Here is an 18,682-nt window from a genome sequence, read left to right on the forward strand (position 1 = left end):
GCAGTCTAGCATCACGTGCCTTGCCATCCATCCTTCGGTGCCCAGTCCCATGGCATCCATCATTGCAACGACTCATCCTTGGAGCCAACCCTATGAACACCCACCCTCTGGCTTCCATCCCGAAGGCCCAGGCAACCTTTGCTAGGCACTAGGCAATAAGGACCCCGGTCAATGAGCGGTCATACCGGAGTCTGTGTCCAGAGCAGCCTGAAGCAGGCGGAAGGAGCTGGACTGTCGCGGAGGAGCACGGGTCTCCTGGTTCTCCTGAATCATCTTGTACACCTCAGAGTCTTCCTCAAAGCGATTCATCCTCTGGTCCAAATCAACACTGTGGAGACAAAAGAACCAGGTGAGATCAAGAGCAATGCTCACAGAGAAAACAAAATGGTGGACATGGAGCAAGAAAAACAGAAACTGGGTCAAACCCAGAGCAGTACCGCAGGCACACGGACTAGGCCAGAACTGGAACAGAGACTATACATGTGTGAACTGAGTCACAGCTAGAGACAGAAATATAGACATGAACTAGATCAGAACAGCAGGAAATACAGAGCCAGTAAGAATTCCAGCCACTGCAGAAGCATGGTGCAGACCAGAGCACTGGCAGGGGGACTAGAACCAAGGCAGGTACCAACGCAGGTGCTGCAGGCAGGCACCAAGTCCGATCCAGAGATGCTCTAGAACGAGACCAGCTGTGACGCAGAGAGTAAGATGAGGCAGTAAAACACAGACAGGGTTAAGCAGATGTTAATAATTGACATGCGCTAAAGCGACCTTTGTGACTACAAACAGCTGATAAGCTCCCAAGGCTGGTGTGAAGGGGACATACTATGAGAGCCTCGGGCTGAAGAGGGCATGGTTTGCGGAGTGGGCATGGTGCAGGAGGGCATGTGATGCAACAGTGGCATGATGAGAGAGATGGTGCGTGATCTGAAGGACAAACTGAGGTGGGGCACTCAATGCATTTGCCTTGCGGTCTCTCGTGCCAAGTTACATAGATGAGCTTCAGGGTCCTGTAGGCCTCCATAATGTAAGCACTCACCAGCACAACGCTGATTCACCCACAGTTCAGTGGAGACATGGCGGCATTGTGCGACAGCAAGCGACTGTCTGTCAGACCAACAAACAGTGCTATTGTCCATTTGTTGATATACTAAATCACATTAAGAAACTTTTCAAAGCACAGTATCAAGTCAGAAACCGCAAGTCAATACTGAATAAACCTCGGCACAGAAAACAGCTTTAAATATAGTTTTTTTCAAGCTTTACAATAGCCGTGGTTTGGGTTTTAGAGAAAGTCTTCGTGTTTCTTGCAATGGCAGCGCTCCAGTAATGTTTCCTGCGAGATAGGGCACAACTTCCACCTAAACTTGAATAATCCATTCAAATCCCACTTCCTGAGGCCTGCGCGTGGCTCTCTGGCCGGGGGGGGGGGGTTCTTGGACTACAGCTCTGTACAGCTAGTCGGGCCTACACATCCTTGCGCCTCAATGTACACAGTTATATGAGAAAATAAGGACAGGGGGCCTACAACTGCCAAGACTCCTTGGTGAGTTGCGCTAGCATGCACTTCTGACAGACCACTCTCAAGGTGCGGAAAGGCTGTTCACAGGCCCTTAGGGTTGTAACGACAAATGTGCACTCCAAACCCCCACTCATAGGCTATAGTCCGTCCCACATCCTACTTCAAAACACTGCGGGTCACAGTACCTTGAGATTTTGGAGCCCAACTCACCGAGATGACTCACGGTTAATACTTTCACAAGCTCTCCTCATAGTTGGTTCCCTCACCCAGGCTTATATGCAAGGGTGCCACAGAATGGGAAATAATGAATAATCAGAAGAAGAGAAAAGTGAAGCGTACCTCATCATACATAGTGCGAGAAGTTGGGAGCGTTCTAAAGCGGGCTATGGCATAAGAGGTGTGTCATGCGGGAGAGGCTCCACAGCATGACATGTGGGGTGAGGTGTGGTACGGAGTGAAGTGGACCACAGCTTGGGTGTTAGGACAGAAATGGGTGTAGGCCATGGCTCAAGACGTCTGCTATGTGCGAGTTAAACATGTGTCCCACCATTATGCTCCTCCCAACAGAGGATGAGCGGTGGAAATGGCGTCACAAGGGTGATGGTTACGGAATAGAGGCCCACGGTGTGTAAAACGTGCCCGCACTATATTTAACTGGCTTATACGGGTAGACTGCTTTCTGTTTTGGGCTTAGAGGAATAGAGCGCAAAGGTACATCTCTCCACCAGACCATCCCAAGTGGAACTTGGTCATCCTACACAGTACCAGATAGCACACATCACCATGGAGATTATTAGCAAAGAACTCCACTATAAATGACCATGTGCTCTTCTACACGTGGCTTGGCAGCAAGGCCACATTCACCATCCGTCACAGATATTGCTCCACCTTTGGAAACTGAGAAAGCCTTTATCCACCCGTAGAGTCTCTTGGTATTGGAAAGATTTGGAAGAGCCATGTTTTAAATTATTTTCTAAAAGAAACCAAATGGAATCTTTCTGCAGTGTAATGATGTGAGCTCTACAGTCTGTCCCTTCATAGAAAATCATTTGCCAAGAAATTTGGGTCCAAATACAACATTTTGAAGGTAAGGAGGGGCATGTCCAAAACCGAGTTTCCACACTATACATCAAATCTTTAAAATTGGGGATAGATCGATAGTAAGTATAGTTTCTTCAGAACTGGAGGGGCATGGCTACATGTGGGTCCGTTTATCATCATTTGTGGTGTGTTCTTTCAAACTATTTTAAGCATCCCAAACAAGATTTAGAAATGCTGCAGTAAACCACTTTGCCATAATCTAATTTAGAACATACGAGGGCCAACAGAGCAGCCTAGCTGTCTTACAGATTTAGAATAAAAAGTATGATTTTAAAGAGTTAATGCAGTTCGAAATCAGGGGCAAAGACTACAGCAAAAACCTGCTCTTTTTACTCAATAGCAAATACAATTTCTATTACAAGATGTTGGATTATGGTGACCAGGCTCAGAGTAAGTGGTCCACGGCACACCTCAAACACTGGGTTCCAGGGATCCAAACATCAAAAAACTACCAAACTCCCCATTTTATTGGAGATGAGTTTCAGACAGATATGATTACAGGGTCAATCTCACCACGTAAAACTCTCCTTAACATCCTTGAGATTTTTAAAGATAGCCAATCCTAGCATTAAATCAAATGAAATAACCCTAAAAGATTAGCCACTACAAAACGACTACTAAATTCTGCGATATCTGTATTGGATAAATCCAGCTTTCGAGTACTTTTATAGGATAGAATCCAGGGTTGTTATACATTCCCTCCCAAAAAATCGGACATTCTTTACTAAAGTTAGCTGCTCATTCTGGGCAACATGTCAAAAGGCAACATCACAACGAATGGTTGTTTATAGATTTATATATCACAGATAATTAAAATCGATGTTCATCAAAATTCACCCACCTTTCATGACAGTTAGATTTTAGGGACATGACGTGGGTTCCATCTACGCTGGACAGCTGTTTTCCTGGATTTGGGAAATCGAGAACCCAATATCGAGTGATCAAGTCTGTTTGTATTCTTGATAGGATGATGCACCTTTGGCATTACACAGTGTTGTTTAAAGACCCCTTGTCCCCGACTTCCAGCCTTGATCCCTCCTGTATCTGTAGGACACAGATGGCTATCATGCTGCAATCGGATAATGGAGTCTTCTGGCAAACAGCAGCAAAGTTAGCCACAAGGTGTGCTTGGGAACTGACAACAGGAAAGGCAACCAACTCCTTTCCCAGCCACCTATTCGAGACATTAAACATAAGTCCTCGACTGGCAAGAGGCTTCAGGTCTGTTACAATATGTATGCTATTGCCAGTGGTCTTTGCAGTTACTCATGCAAAAAAAACACTGGCGTCTAGTGATATCTCTGTAAAAAAACACACTAACCTGCCTGCATTAAGATGGCACACAAGATCAGGCAAAGAACAGCATACCTACTCGCCTACCAGCACTAAGATGGTGGTTGTACATGATGAGCAAGAAGGAGTGGAGGGCGATAGGAGCTACAGATTCCATCTTGAAAATATGCATTCAAGCTTGGAGAGATTTTAAAGGTTTTTGAGAATTACTGATGTTTAATATGTAATGCCAAATAACACATACGTTGAATAGATCGACTCACAAGTAGATCTAAAGTTGAATACTGTGTTAGTCCTCTGAGCTTCACACACACCCCACTAAACCTGCATTACTGAGTTCGGGCTTATATGGATGATTGTTCTAGCGAAATATGGCACCATAAATGTACTTATCCTTCTCTGCAGAAGGTCAATAGGTATTAATTTGGGTGATTCGGAAAGCAGGAATATATTACCTTGTGGACACTTTATAGCACGTAAGGCAGGTCATCACGTTAAAAACTATCTCACGGTGGGAGTCGTTATCTAGAAAGGGAAGTGACGTATAGACTGACTAGGCACCAATATGAGAGGCATCAGTGAGTGCATTCTGTGTGCCTGTTTATATTGATCCCCATAGTTGGCCATGCTTACATGGTCCAGCAGGGCATGGTTACTCCGGCTTTTCTCTAGTGACAGGAATGGAGTGATTAATTGGCTGGACAGAGCTGGTCTGTCATTAGGCACACAGCAGGTGTGTGGTTGGCCTGGAAGATGAATAGGCATATCTGAGCACCGTCTTGCTCAGTATTATGTAGAAGAAGTCAATTGGGACGAGAGAATCCTCAAAGGAAGGAAGTCCCTTCAGACAGATCCAGGGAAGTTGCCTTGGAAAAGACGACATGTGGGAAGTCCCTCAGTGGATCTTGATTAGGAGCCAAGGTTAGCATGGTACCACAACCGCTGGAAACTAGGTCCATCCTTAACTGCTGGACAGCAGTCTGACGTCCCAACCACTGTGACGGACAGGTGGCTCTGGAGGCGATGATGCTTCCAACTCCAGGTGGATAGCCGTAAGAGGCAGGCATCCTGGATCACCATTTATTGCCATCAACTCAAATGGGCACCGGGCATCCTCCTACTATTGTCATGGCTAGGTTCTGGCCACAGCGCAGCAGTTTTCAAGGTTACAAATAATGACAGGGCTCCATTTTAGGAATCTCTGAAGCTCAAAGTCCTATAAGTCCTCTCAAGTTGGGTAGTTCCCTCGCTTTGTATACGAAGCCTCTGTTCTCCTCACCCAAAGCAATGCCCTACATTGCCGTAGTTAGTAGAAGAGCATAGGGAAGATGCAGAGACTAGCGGTTGGTGCCCTGGGAAGGCCATCGTGAGGAATATCACAGGGAATCCAGGTCTCCTGCTGATACCACTACTTTGGTAGTTGCTTTTGCAATACCAAGACATGCTTCCCCACCTAAAAACATGCACAAAATGTAATTTTTTTTGTTTAATGTGCTTTTCTTCAAAAGGTATGCAGTCTTGGTTTTCAAAATAATGTTTTCTTCATTGACATCAGGAATAGCACGAAAACATGTTTACTGCCTATTATGGCTCTGTTGTAATATTTTGTTTTAAGTAGTGTATGTTCACATGAAACCATTAAGTTATCGCCTGTTCATAAAATCTTGGATCTCATCCATCCTCCGCCCTTGGCTAGACCCCTAGCCCACCTTCTCCAAGCGGTCCCTGTTTGCCCTCATAAAGGATTTTCCAGGAGCAGACTCACTGTTGTATTGTCAAGTTGATTCTTGTCCCACATGGTCTGCTTGTCAGTTCGCCCCAAGGTGGACCTATAGCTGGTGTCAAGGAAGCAGCTGCATGTAACAGGAGCCGCTTAGCCCTTGGCTTCCAAAGTGAATACGTTGTTCGTATTCGTATGACATGTAGATTTCACGTAGGCTTCTGACCAAAGTTCCTAATACAGTGTTCCTTTCATTCAGCCACAAGGCACGTTTAACTCGCTGTTGCATGCAGTGATTTGCTCATAGAGGATTCTGGTGTTAGTTTCTGAATCTCAAAGATGCTTTTTAGAGTTATTCAGTTGTGTGGACCCTGTACGCTCTGCTCCTTAATAGAAGAGCTTAGAGAGATGAGAGAGGTGCGTTTTTTATGTCTCCTTTTCCTTTAAATTACATCCAGCCTTCATCTTAGAATTTTACAGAGTAGCTTTCAAGCACTGCCAAGCCTTTGCTCTCTTGCGACAGTTCGTCTCATGTCCTTGTGGTATATTGGACGATGCTGTCCTTAGCTACCCTCCCTCTTCAGGCCCAATGCAGGCTCTTTTTACTTCTTGTGTCAAGTGGCCGTCCAACAAAGAAGTCTTTCTGGGGCTTCACTTGAAGGCTGGTCTGCTTCATTTTTGAATACGTGGAATCTGAAGGGTCAAGCCGGTTGCAATGCCACAAGTCGGTCTATCTGCATGCTCTTTCTGTTGGTAGGCAAAGGCCCACTCCTCACCTGCTGGCAGGGCCGGTCTAGAAACCTAAAAATCAACCCTCACAAAAATGTTCAAGCCAGCCCCGCGCTGTCAGCCTTACCTCCAGTGGGGCCACCGGAGTATGGTCAGGACAGGGCAGCAGATACTGATTTGAAAGCAGCCCCCTAGCATACATACCACCAAGAAAATGCCAAAATGCCAGGTCAGGCCCAACCTGTAGATGCTGGGACAACATATTACTGCTGTTATTTTTTTCAATGTGATCTGCCTGCAGAAATTGTAAAAGTAAAGGCAGAAAGCAAGGAGTTGGTGGCGAAAGATTGTACTTCCACCCATGGAATGAGAAGGAGACAAGTGAGGAATCGCAGACAGGAATGGAGACCCCATAGAACAAGCTCATACAAATGGAGGGAGTGGACCCCAGTAGTGGTGACCCACACACTTATTAATTCCAGTGCATGCAGCTGAAGCATTCAGGAGTCTGTCTGGCTAAGGGTATGGAAGACTGCAACTGAAGAGGTGTTGTCCAGTGAGACAATGAGGAAAGTGCCTCCCAGTGTGAGTTTGGAAGGGGACCAAAACATGATTGTTTTGAGTTAGGTTGAGTATCGTAGAATGTGGTCTTCGTCAACCTTCTTACACAGGTCACAAGAAATGTTATCTTCTGATGGATTAGGGTGGGTAAATTGTGAGGCAGTGCAGTGGGAGGGTAAAGTGATGATTGTTAGGGACAAAGTGGGCAGACTTGAATGGGCTCAAAGGCAACCATACGTTGACGAAGGCAAGCATGATGGGTAGGAGAGCTGTCAAAGCCCAGCCAGACCTCCAACCACTAGCATCCTGTGCATAGGTCATGGATGTGTGGGTGACCAATGTGAAACAACGGAGTCCAGAGGCATTGGTCAGTGGCACACGGTGTAAATGGACAGCTTTAATGAAGAGTGGGAATGATACAGAATAAACGACGCAAGATAGTGGGAAGTGTAGGATCACCTTGAAGGGTGCATGGGGCCAGAAGGAAACGTGTGGCGGGTGCAGAATTGGCACATCAGCACTGAATGTTTAAAAACAGAATAAAACATACCAGCTCACATAAAAGTATAAAAAGAAAATCGTTACTCGATATAAAAAAGAAAATACACTTGCAAATCGTGTTCTAACTAAAGGGCATTGGGTGCCTCGAGGGGGCGAGGCAGTGAAGTACTGAACTCGGGTCACCTCAGAACAGTTCCAGTGGCGGGCCTGGTCGTGTGGAGGCGCGCGGCAGATGTAGGCCGCTCGAGCCTGCAGCTATCCTAGCCCAGCAACCCCTGGAGAGAGCAGCCGCGTGCTGCGGTGAAGAGGTCGTGCAGCTGGGCTGAGTTAGCGTGACCTCGCCGTGGGCCCCTCTGGCAAAACGACGTGGTTCACGTTCCGACGCAAGTTCCCTGCCAGACCGAGTGCGTGCTGCGTAATCTTATCATACCAGCACATGTGCGACCCCTTCGAGTTCTGGCTGCCCCTTGGAGCAAAATGCGCTTCCGCCACAGAGAACCCGACCAGCAGGTAAATGGCGCGGCTGTGTTTTCTTCAGTGCATACCTTATACACGTGGGGTAGTTATAGGACATTTATGAGTAAAAATCTAAGTTTCTGTGCGATTTTTCAAATTACTTCAAATTGCCTTTTCTGTACACTGCTTGCCAACCCAAACGAATTAGATACAATGTTTACTGTCTGCAGGGCCGGCTTTAGTACTGGTGGCGCCCAGTGCGAAAATGCTTGCTGGTGCCTCCCTACCCTCCCAATGACCACCTCGCCACAGTTTCCCTCACTACCACCATTTGACAATGCCCCCTAAGTCTCCATAACCACTGTCTATTAGATTCATTTAGTTTTAGAATGACACTCGCACCAGTTTAAGGTGTCAGGACACTTTACATCACACATACGTTGCACAGAGACAATCATACGTGTATAATAAGTGTATAGCATAGATTACATATGACAGGCCTACAAGGTGTTGGAGTCACATGGCATCCATACTGGTAGGCGCTATAGTTTAGGAGTCATTAGTCTGAAGATGCAAAATTCGGAATTTAAAATGTAACGCCATTATTAGGGTTTTTCTTTAATAATAAGAATTGATTTCTACCCAAATGAACCCTTTTTGCAATATTAGCATATGGAAAGACTGGGCAAAAAAACATATGTAGTTGTTATATATTCCTTGCAGTTGACAGTTAATAGCGCACTGCTCTATATTAAGATTGTAACTTTTAAACTGCAAGTAGCATAAGGATCTCTCTGACAAGAACGACAACCCATTGGCCCATTTATATGCACTTTGTGATGTGAATGAGACACGTTCTTTGCAGCAGGCATATTAAACTTATGTGCTTCAAGTCACAACTTCCACTACCAGACAAAACTCCGGGCTATTTCCAAGATGAATATTAATCACAGGAGATATGGTGAAATTGTTATTGATGCTTGAAAATTGCTGGGACAAGGAACGTGGCATCTGGTGTTTTTAAAACAATAAACATGACACCCCCACCCCAAGTCAGTGCCCGGTGTGGTGGCACCGATCGCACCGCCCTAGAGCCGGCCCGGAGTGTCTGCAATAAGCATGCAGTATTGCTCAGTGAGGTAGTTAGCACAACTGGTCGGTAATAACACTTGTTGTTCATAGGAAATGGAAACGTATAAGTGTGGTAAAAAAAATGGTCGCGTAACACACTTTAACCTCACAAAAAATGAGATGCCCTTCTCCAGAACTTTAAGTGGGATGAAAAAAGTGGGGGTCTCTTAAAGGGACGTGGCCAATGTATTTATGGGTGTGGCTTAAAAACATGCAAGCTAAAAATCTTTGCTTAGCATAGTGTGCCGCCCGACATGTATTTTGCTGTTTCTGTCATTGCATCCAGATAAATGATACAACACGAAACATCACACCTTCAACCAGTCAGGACTATTGGCTTTGTCAATGGTTGTTAGTTGCATATGATAAATAAGCTGCAACTATGGCTTGTATATAATATTGAAAAAGCTTCCACTTAAATCCCTGGTGACACCACGGCAATGTTTCTGCTCCCGAGTTTCAAAAAGAGAAGGGAAATCGGGAGAGAAAATGACTCTCTTTGAAGGATTTCCCTTCCCCTACTAGGCTCACCTGGCATGACGTCATGCTGTAACATCTCCACTAGAGAGAAGTGAGCAGGCGCACATTGATGTGCCTGCTGTCACTGCAGTCCAGGAAAAAACGGACCACCTGTGTCAGAGCATAAAACAGAGCCTGATAGAGACCCGTTTTGAGGCCCCCTTTAAAAAACTGCCAGTATTCAGCACTGGTGAGACTCGACCCACCTAGCCCCATCGCTGCTTCTGACGGCCAATGGTCGTCGCACGCACTACCTCCGTAGTGCTGCGCACATCCGTTGGCAGCCGCGGCCCCGCCCACTGCGCTAAACCGCCAGACGGTGGCGGAATTGCCGCTGCGGTTAAGCGGTTAATCGGTTAAAGCCCTGCCCTTCTCCAAAGCCCTTATGGAGAGGCAAAACCTTTCCCCCAGCTGATTGGTTGAAAGTTTCAACGTTAAAGGATTGACTCACTCTGACTGTCGTGGGTTCTACCTAAAACACACAGCATGGAAATGCAAGTTTGAGATCCCCCTCCATCTTATCGAACACTATCTTCCAGACAACCACCTACATAGAAGTGGGCGAGCCAACAAATTAACCCCTTCGATGCGGATGACAAAGCCAGCTCGTCATGGGCGTTACCTGCGCTGCGCGCATGACGAGCTGGCTTTGTCACGAAAGCCGCGATTTTAAAATTTCAGCGCGCAGCGGGAAAACCCGCTAGCGCGCATGCGGTTAACAGAGTGAGCAGAACCAAGGTTTTCTGGTTTCACATTGTAGAAATCAGCGACTCAGTGGCCATCCAATTATCTCTCCTTTATACCTACAATGTTAATGCTTTGTGTTTACCTCTTTGTGCACAGGGGTGGAGTGAAGGTGGATGGCAGAAGCCACAATAAAGCTTGGCTCGTTATGGGCTCGAGGTTCCAACGGGAGTATCCAATTCTGAACCCGAGCCCATTTTAAATTATATTAGCAATTCTTTCAGAGACTCCTGCAGTGCACCTGTATACCTGCATGGGCACTGCTGCTTAGGTGCTTCCAGAACAAGGAGCAGAGTGGTTCCTGTTTTCCCTTCGCTGGGATTGAGCCTGAAAGAATGCTGAATTTCTGCCTTGCTCCTGCTAAACTTGCCTCTGTTGAAGCCCTCAACCAGTCCAAAAAGGCCAGAAATAAGGACACTGTGTCTAGAAGCTCTGTCTGCCTCTCACAAGAGGTCAAAGGAGGACATCCTCAAGAACCAACAGCTGCACGCAGAGGTGAGCAGAGTTGTGCCTCTACCTGGGCAGCATACGCCAACCCCAAACCCACTTTCATTACTTTGTGAATTTTTAGGCCCTTCTTGTAGGGTGCAGAGGCTGAACACTAGGTTCACCTACACTCTAGTGGAATAGAGAAAGGCCTCCGCGGCCCAGTGTGAGGCCCTTATACACTATGTGTGTTATTGTGCATCACTCTGCGATCTGCCCCCTTTCCACATCAAAGCTGGTCCCTCTCAGTGTGGAGCCGCTAGGAGTCAGCAGAACACCCTCCATCCCCATTCTTGTTCAAAGTTTTAGGGTCCACATAATCCTACACCAGGTGCTGGGTAGATCGTCCCTGACATGTTACTCCACGTTGCCAAACGCCAAGACTCTCCCTATTGGTTTGTTCGGTTTCAACTGCGCTGTATGTCGCTGTTTGTTCTTGTTGTGGTCTGTTTTCAGTGTTCTTGATCAGTAGGCTAGTGAGTGCTTAAATTTGCAATTCTGTAACAAAGCAACTCCGTTTTCGTACAAGCATGGTCTTCTCCATTTTCAAGTAAGCTATTGATGATCACAAATGTTACAGGTTCGCAAACGTTGCACACCATCTAACCGCTAACAGAAACCATGCTTATTTTGTGTTTTGTTTTCTCCCTTTTCAGGACTGTTCTGGTGTTTGTGAAAACTAAATATAGTAATTTTCTGGCTGGCACTCCGATTTATCAATTCATCAAGGGGAGTTAGGAAAGGAGAAGAGTGGGGAAGGAGGAGAATGAAAAGGAGGGGAAAGGCGAGCCAAAAAAGATTGAGTACTGACAGAAGGTTAGAGACGAGAGCAGCACAGCCTATCAGCTGGAGGGTAGGTGGAAGAGGGGCTGCAGGCGGTAATGATGAGGGGTAATGAAAAGGGATACCATTACCAAGATAAGAGAAGGATTGTCAGAAAAAGAGGAGCGCAATAACAGGCGGGGGAGGGGAATAAGAGGCAGTGCGGGAGGAAAGGAAGGTTGAGATTAGGAAAGCGCGGCCCTTGAACCCACAGAGCACAACAGGGAGAGGGAGAAGGGACGGCGGCACCCACTGCTTCATGATGTAGGGTAGAAAAGGTAACATCTTCGCCCCATCTCCATCAGTCAAGGAGGCTGTGGTGCCCATGCACCCAAAGTCTCCACACTTCATTTCTTCCGCCCCTCAAATTCCCAAGCACAAGTTTATCTTCTCGCTTCAGTAGCACCTTCCTTCTCGTGCCCTCTTTCCTTCCTTTTGCTCTGCTTTCATTCTACCTCCACCGTGCCCTCTGTCATATCCCCCCCCACCATTCTTCATGCCCCTTCTTCTGAGCCTTCATTCTCTCTCCCTGCTCCCGCCACTCGCCTTCTTCAAACTCCCGCCTCTGTTCTCTCTCTCACTCCCTCAGTCTAGCTCTCCCCCGCCTCTGTTGCTCTTTCCACACTCTTCTCTTCTGTGCCCTTCCCTCACAGTCTCACTCCTCTCCCAGCTCGCCCCTCACTTCCACTCTGTGGTCGTCGCAGTTCTCCCACCCGCCCCTCCCCATTCTTTGACTCCCACCCACCTCTCCCCCGCGGCGCCTCCCCCCCCCCCCCCCCCTCCCCTGATACTGGCTAGACGAGTCTGGCGTGTTTTCGCCAAAGTAAATAAACCACTTACATGAAAAGTTCTCAAAACAATGTAGTAATTCCGCACTCCCCTTCTCTGCTTTCCAAGTGTACGTCCCCTCTTATTATCTTACAGATCGACCCCTGTACCTCCACGACGCAGGGGACCCCCCGGCTCGACACGCAGAGACCCCATCATCTATTCCAATTCAACCCCCCCCCCCTCCCTGCAGATGAGTTTGGATGCGTGCACCTGAAGCGCTTTGGGGCTCGCAAGGGGTAAGCAAGCGCTATACAAATACCAAAATATTACCTGCAGCTGCTGTTTTTCCGAAACCCCCGAGGTGTCTATGGCTAAGAACAAAGTTCGGGTGCAAGGACTGTTCCGGTCCCCCAGATCCCAAACTCGCCTCTCGTTCCTCGCCTCCCCTCTGAAGTGCGAGCTGCCCCTCCTCCGCTCACCCCTCCATCCGTCTCTCAGTTTTTCTCCTCCTCTTTCCTTCCTTCCCTCCCTCCCTCTTTTATCCCGCCCCCACCCCCTTCGCCCTCTCCCTCTCCCTCCCCTCCTCGACACACCTACTTCCCTGTTCCCGGGCACTCGGATTTCTCCATTCATGCGGTGTCCCTCAAAGAGTACTTATTAATGCTGGTGACACCTCGAAGCTGCCCTATTCTGCCCCCCCCCCCCCCCAGCCCCTCCACGCACACTCCTTATTTTCCAGTATGGGTCTGCCCCGACACCCCTGAAAGTTGCTGCTTTGTTACCCTGTCCTGGCCGCTCTTCCCTCTGCCAGGGCTGCCACTGTGGCCTCTCATCGCTGTGGGATAGTTAGTCCATTCTTACATGAACTGTTCCTCTCTCGAGTTCGAGCCGCCCCTGCCCTCTCTCGGCCTCCTGCCAGTCCTACCCGCTCAGTGGTCGAAGTGGAGGGGATTTGAGGGGCACGACGTGCCCATCCATATTTTTTTAATTTTAGGAAAAACGGTTCCCATACTTTTTCTCAACAGACAACCGCCCGGGACAAAGAATCCTGACAGCTGAAATGCTTCAGCTGAAGTGAAGCCTCCTGTGCTGTGAAACCGAGGGGGGAGGGGGGTGTATGGGGGGCAGAGAGCCGAACAAGCCTTCTGCCAGTGCTGCCTGAAAGAAGTGTACATGTGCACAACTGGTCAATCTGCAGATGTAAAGACATCTGGCTTTAAGTGATGTAATCATTTGAAGCTTCCTAATGACATAGATATATTCTTTTAGAGAGTTATTGCAAGGAAGCTGCCAGCTAAGAGTAAAGCGTGTGCTTTTTAAAGATAATTATATTAAAAAAAAATGCACTATCTATAGCCTGCAAAAATTATATATTTTGGAAACACTTTTAATCTTAAACGTTTTTGCACATTCTGTAGCAGTCTTTCTTAAACTGTGTGTAATACAAGTTTAAAATAATGACGTATATGTTCACAGGGCTTACTTTCATAAACTGGGACCTTGTAGCACTATTCTCCACTATGCCAAACAGGATTTGGTGGGGTGCATTAACTAATTGAGATTTCATAATGTACGCTAGTGCAGTTCACATTGATTAGCATAACTTGTATTTAGTTTTCATTCAAGCTGTGTGTTATATTATATGTAGTTACTGGAAGATGATAACCCGAAAAAAGTTACTGAATATTTTGTTTTTTAGCCATGCCCACATGCTCACTCGCCCCGCCTCCTACCCCGCCCCCTTGTGCGCGGCATCACAGTTCTCAATTTTTTTTTTATGCACTTCGACCACTGCACCCGTTTTTCTTCTAATCCATCTCGGCCTCACCCACTTTCCTCAGTCTTCACCACCCGCCCTCTCTCTCCCAATTTTAGCCTTCCCTGCTTCTTCTTTCTCCGTTTACCGTATGGCAGTCTCAATTTCTCTTCCACTCAGTTATTTAAATGGGCAGGTACAGTCTGGTACGGAGTACCTGCACTTCATCAATTTAAAAGGGAGAGTATCGACACTCCTCAGCATTGCTGCAATACACTTGATGGGATAGTAGAGACAATTCTCAAACAGGTACTGCCTGTACTTTTATATTGCCATTTACAGCACCGCTCCACTATGTATGGCCCTCGTCCCAACAGACCTCCCCTTCACCGCTCTCTCCCGCTCGCTTCCTCCCCGTCATATTTATGCCCTAATCCCCTTCACTCACTCCTTATTGACCTCGCTCTCCTCTCTGCATCTTCCTCTCCCAGTCTCCATCCTGCTCTTTCCTCGTCATCCTGTCCCCCCCCCCCCCTCGCCACCTCCCTGGTCTACTCCTGCCCCCCCCCCCCCCCCCGTGGGCCCTCTCTTTAGTTTACCCATCTCTTCCAAGCTCCACAGCCCCTCGAGTTTGCCAGTGTGTCATTTTGAGGTTAACCCTTCCAGTGCTGTCTTTCCCTCTCCCCACCAAGGCTCAGAACAGACCTCCATTGTCAGTGTATTTCCTTTTTAGTCCATCTGACTCATTGCGACCCCGTTGCTCCCAGGGCCCAAGTGCCCCCGCCTTTAACTTCAAATGACCCAACTACAGATCTCCATTTCCGACTATAAATGACCCTCTTTCCACCACAACTGCCCCACTGCAGACCCTCTGCGTCTCAGCTCCTCTCCCAAAATGGCTTCAGAGCATCCATTCTAAACCACCATTAACAACCTCTCTACTCAAGGTATTATCTTCTGGCCCACTAATGCACAAGTCGGTCTCCAAATTCCCATCTTTTTCTGACCCTAGAAACCAAGCCTACTGACCCCAAATGCCCCTCTTCCAATCCTTAAATGTCGTTCATTCCAACTGCAGAATATGGTCCCTGCACCTCAAACTTCTATCTTCCTTACCCCAAATAGCATTTTAACATAACAGCCCATCTTTAGAATGTTGCATATCCTTCAAACCAAAATGCCTAACATCAGCCCTGAAATAACCTGCCAGCTGATGCCATAGCCACTGTTCTGACCCTAAATGTCTACACTCATGACCACTGATGTCCATCCTGTTGACCCCAAAATTCAATTTTCTGTACCCAAATGCATTCTTCGGACACCTCACTCCCCACAGGGACTATGGATTTACCCCTCCTATTTCCCTGGGAAGAACAAATGTCCTTCGTTGTCCAGAGGGCAATAATAAGAGCCCCTGGAGTCCCAAAGCGTGTCTCCCAAACCCCTGTTTGATAGGTTACTAGATCAACCAAAGACTGGAGGGGGGGCGGGGGCACATTTCTCTAACAAAAGGCGCTTGCCCACCTGTAGCATCTAATTCTGTCAGTTGCGGGCCTCTCACTCTAGCTGTAGTCTATTATGGGGCGTGGCATACAACAGAGAGGACTGACACCCATGTGGATGGTTGTTGGTCTGTCTGCTAGTCAGCTGGAACGCTGGATTCTTCTGGGTGCAACTTTTACGACCTAGATGTCTGCATAGATCTGAGCATCCAGCTACCTTTATGGGGTAGCAGGCTAAATATCAGGAGGCTTGACATTCCCGCCCCCCCCCCCCCAAAAAAAAAACAAGGGAAAACTCATAAAATACCACTGAAATGGATTTGTGTAAGTATCTTGGTTCAGTAGGAGTTGAGGCTGTGACCCAGATGACACTGGGAGCCTGTGCCACACAGACTCAAGCAAGAACCAGGCTGATGGACAGTCGCACCTTTACTTGCACGTATATCACATCCAGGCTGGCAGAAGAGCATCTTGTGGTTGGATGTGGCAAGAACCGTGATAGTGATTGCGGCAGTTGCACTTTGTCCCCTTTTCGGATATTCAGCTGGTGCTCCGAGTTCCAAAGATCTCAGAATCCACTGGGGGCTTCTACAGAACTTTATGTGTAATGTTATACTATGGTGAAGTTCTGGTCTCAGTTAGTGTCCGTTGCCCTGAAGAATGCTTGCTCTTCAACGTTTCGGTCTCAGGTGAGTGCTTGGTCACCTACTTGTATGTCAGAGGTGTAAGTACCCCCCTTACAGCTCATGCACTTGATCATCTATTTGTAGCATCCCCACTCCTGGATTGTGAAGAAGGGAGCCAGGTTGCATGTGTTGCCACGTGTGCAAACGTTTTGTTATTCAAGCAAAGTTTCTAGTAGATCCAGATTAGATGCCTACCTCTACTTAATGGGGTTTCCCAAATTTAGTGAAGCTACACCCTTGCTTAGATATTTCAATAAAACCTTACAATATTTCCCCGTGGTTGCAAGTTGGCAATTAAATAGGTGCGAGTGTCCTCAGAAGTTAACTTTAAAACTGTTTTTATGCAGATTTGAAGCAGTTGGATGTTGGCTATTTTTTTGCTCTCAATAACATGTAAAAGGGGTGCGGGAGTCCTAATTTTACTTTGAAAACACACGCACAGCACACTCCATGAACTGTGGGTTAATACTCACAAGACTATTGGGAAATATGCAAGAGTAAAACTTTACAAATGTGCACATCCCTTGTTGCTGGGTTGGTGATAACTTTCTTCCCAAAGATCATGGGTTGCCCAGGAGGCTGTCCCACCAGGTTATTGAATCATTGCACATGAACCACCAAGGGAAGGCCGAATTATATTTAGGAATGAGTGACATAGTCACTGTAGACACTCACTATCAGTGACCTACTGCTGGCATGTGTGATTTCATTGGGGCATATTTACCTTAGCGGCCTATCAAACACTGATCCACTGCACCCGATTATCAATACTCACCAGACTCATCACCTGCTGAGAGACTGCAATGAGTCAGAGGAGACCGTCCATCGCTTGGGAGGCCCCAAAATCATCCCAGACTCTGATGCTGCAGTGGTAGACTGAATGTGTGAAAACACCCTACTGCCATCTGTTTTTGAAGTAGCACAAGCCCTTAAGAAGAGCAGCAGATATTGCACAGTCCGTACATTGCTGGTGCAGAACTTTGCATAGATGGCCAAAGTCCCCCCTCTTCTTTATGCCAAGTTGTCAGCCCGATGAGCAACTTCCACCGTTCTCTAAGAGCGCAAGAGACATTAAGATCCTTGTGCAATCTGTAACCCTGTGCTCAATGAGCAGATGCTGCTCTTGTATACACTCCCTGTAAGAGGTTTGTACCCCAGGGGTAATCATTTCAGGAGCTGATGAATCCATGCTTGATCAGAAAAGCCAAGGGGCTGCAAGGCGCTAAAGTATCTCCTTTGCTATAGGTGAAGCAGCAACATCTCTTTCTAATGATTATATAGAAGTCAGACACTTCCATGCCCGCAGTATCGGATCCAAAAATCGACAGACCACTTGCAACCCAAAATATGACAAACAATGTGATTGGACATTCTGGACCACGTATAAGAGGTAAGTCTTCCAGTTTGGTCGAAGCACAAGGAGTAATAATGTTCACAAACCATGGAATACTTAAAGCAGGATAACCTAATGCCATTCTGTCATTGGCCATCACTGAAACACTGCCAGAGCTGGGCAATACAGCCATTATCAATATTGAAGAAGCAAGACTGATTTTGGAAGATCACCTGGAAATTCTGGTACATCTTTAAATAAGGTGTTTCGCCTGTTTCAGCTATTCTTTACACAAGTGTAGGAGATGAAGACCATGCATGCAGAAATGGCAGGCAAACCAAATTAAAATTAGAAACAACAGACAGAAGACTTCAAGATTTAAATGCAAGATGTGCGGAAGTTGAGCAGAGGGTTTCTCTAGAGAGGGCATTGAGGCGATTCACTAATAATCTGTTTCACAACTTCGGAAAGAAATGAACAATGCTAAATCCAAATTGAAATATCTTGGAAACCGATCTTGCAGGTTAAATTTAAGATTGGTTTGTGTGCCAGAGAAATGTGAAAACACATGGAAATGACAGAGGAAGTCTCAAAATTGATATCAACCTATGTTTTCACAGATCCACTGACAGATGTATCAATTGCTAGAGTTCATAGAGTTCCATTTACCCTTTAGAGAGAGGATGCAAGGCCTTGGTAATTTCGTTTTATTTCCAAGAGCTCAAAATTTGAGAAAAAGTTTTAAGAAAAACAATCCAACTTAAAACTATTAAAATGAGGAAGGATATTGCTTTCAGGGTTTTTACCTTATGTTTCATTTGACACATCACAACATCGCTGGGAATGAAAGCACATATCTGATACATTTTTGGAAAATGGGGCTCAAATCCCGACAATTCAAGCGGCCTAGCTAAAGATCCTCTGGTCTAGCAGTTTCCATATTTTTCAGAGATAGCAGAAGCTGAGACATTCTTGGCTACAGTACAAAATTCAAAGAACTAGTAAAGCAACACCTGGTAGATACAGGTGCAAAGTCAGAACACCAA

At 46.7% G+C, this 18,682-nt stretch overlaps 1 protein-coding gene across 2 annotated transcripts in view; it reads right to left on the reverse strand.

The window, feature by feature from the left end:
- PDLIM2 (PDZ and LIM domain 2) overlaps positions 1-18,682 on the reverse strand; it is a 222,616-nt gene that overhangs the window by 21,169 nt on the left and 182,765 nt on the right. For both annotated transcript variants that reach the window (XM_086943624.1, XM_086943625.1), the window contains exon 8: positions 186-328. In XM_086943624.1, coding sequence (XP_086799750.1) covers positions 186-328 — 143 coding nt within the window. The remainder of the gene's footprint in view (positions 1-185; positions 329-18,682) is intronic.

This window comes from Lissotriton vulgaris, chromosome 11, assembly GCF_964263255.1.
Source record: "Lissotriton vulgaris chromosome 11, aLisVul1.2, whole genome shotgun sequence".
Classification (NCBI taxonomy): Eukaryota; Metazoa; Chordata; class Amphibia; order Caudata; family Salamandridae; genus Lissotriton; species Lissotriton vulgaris.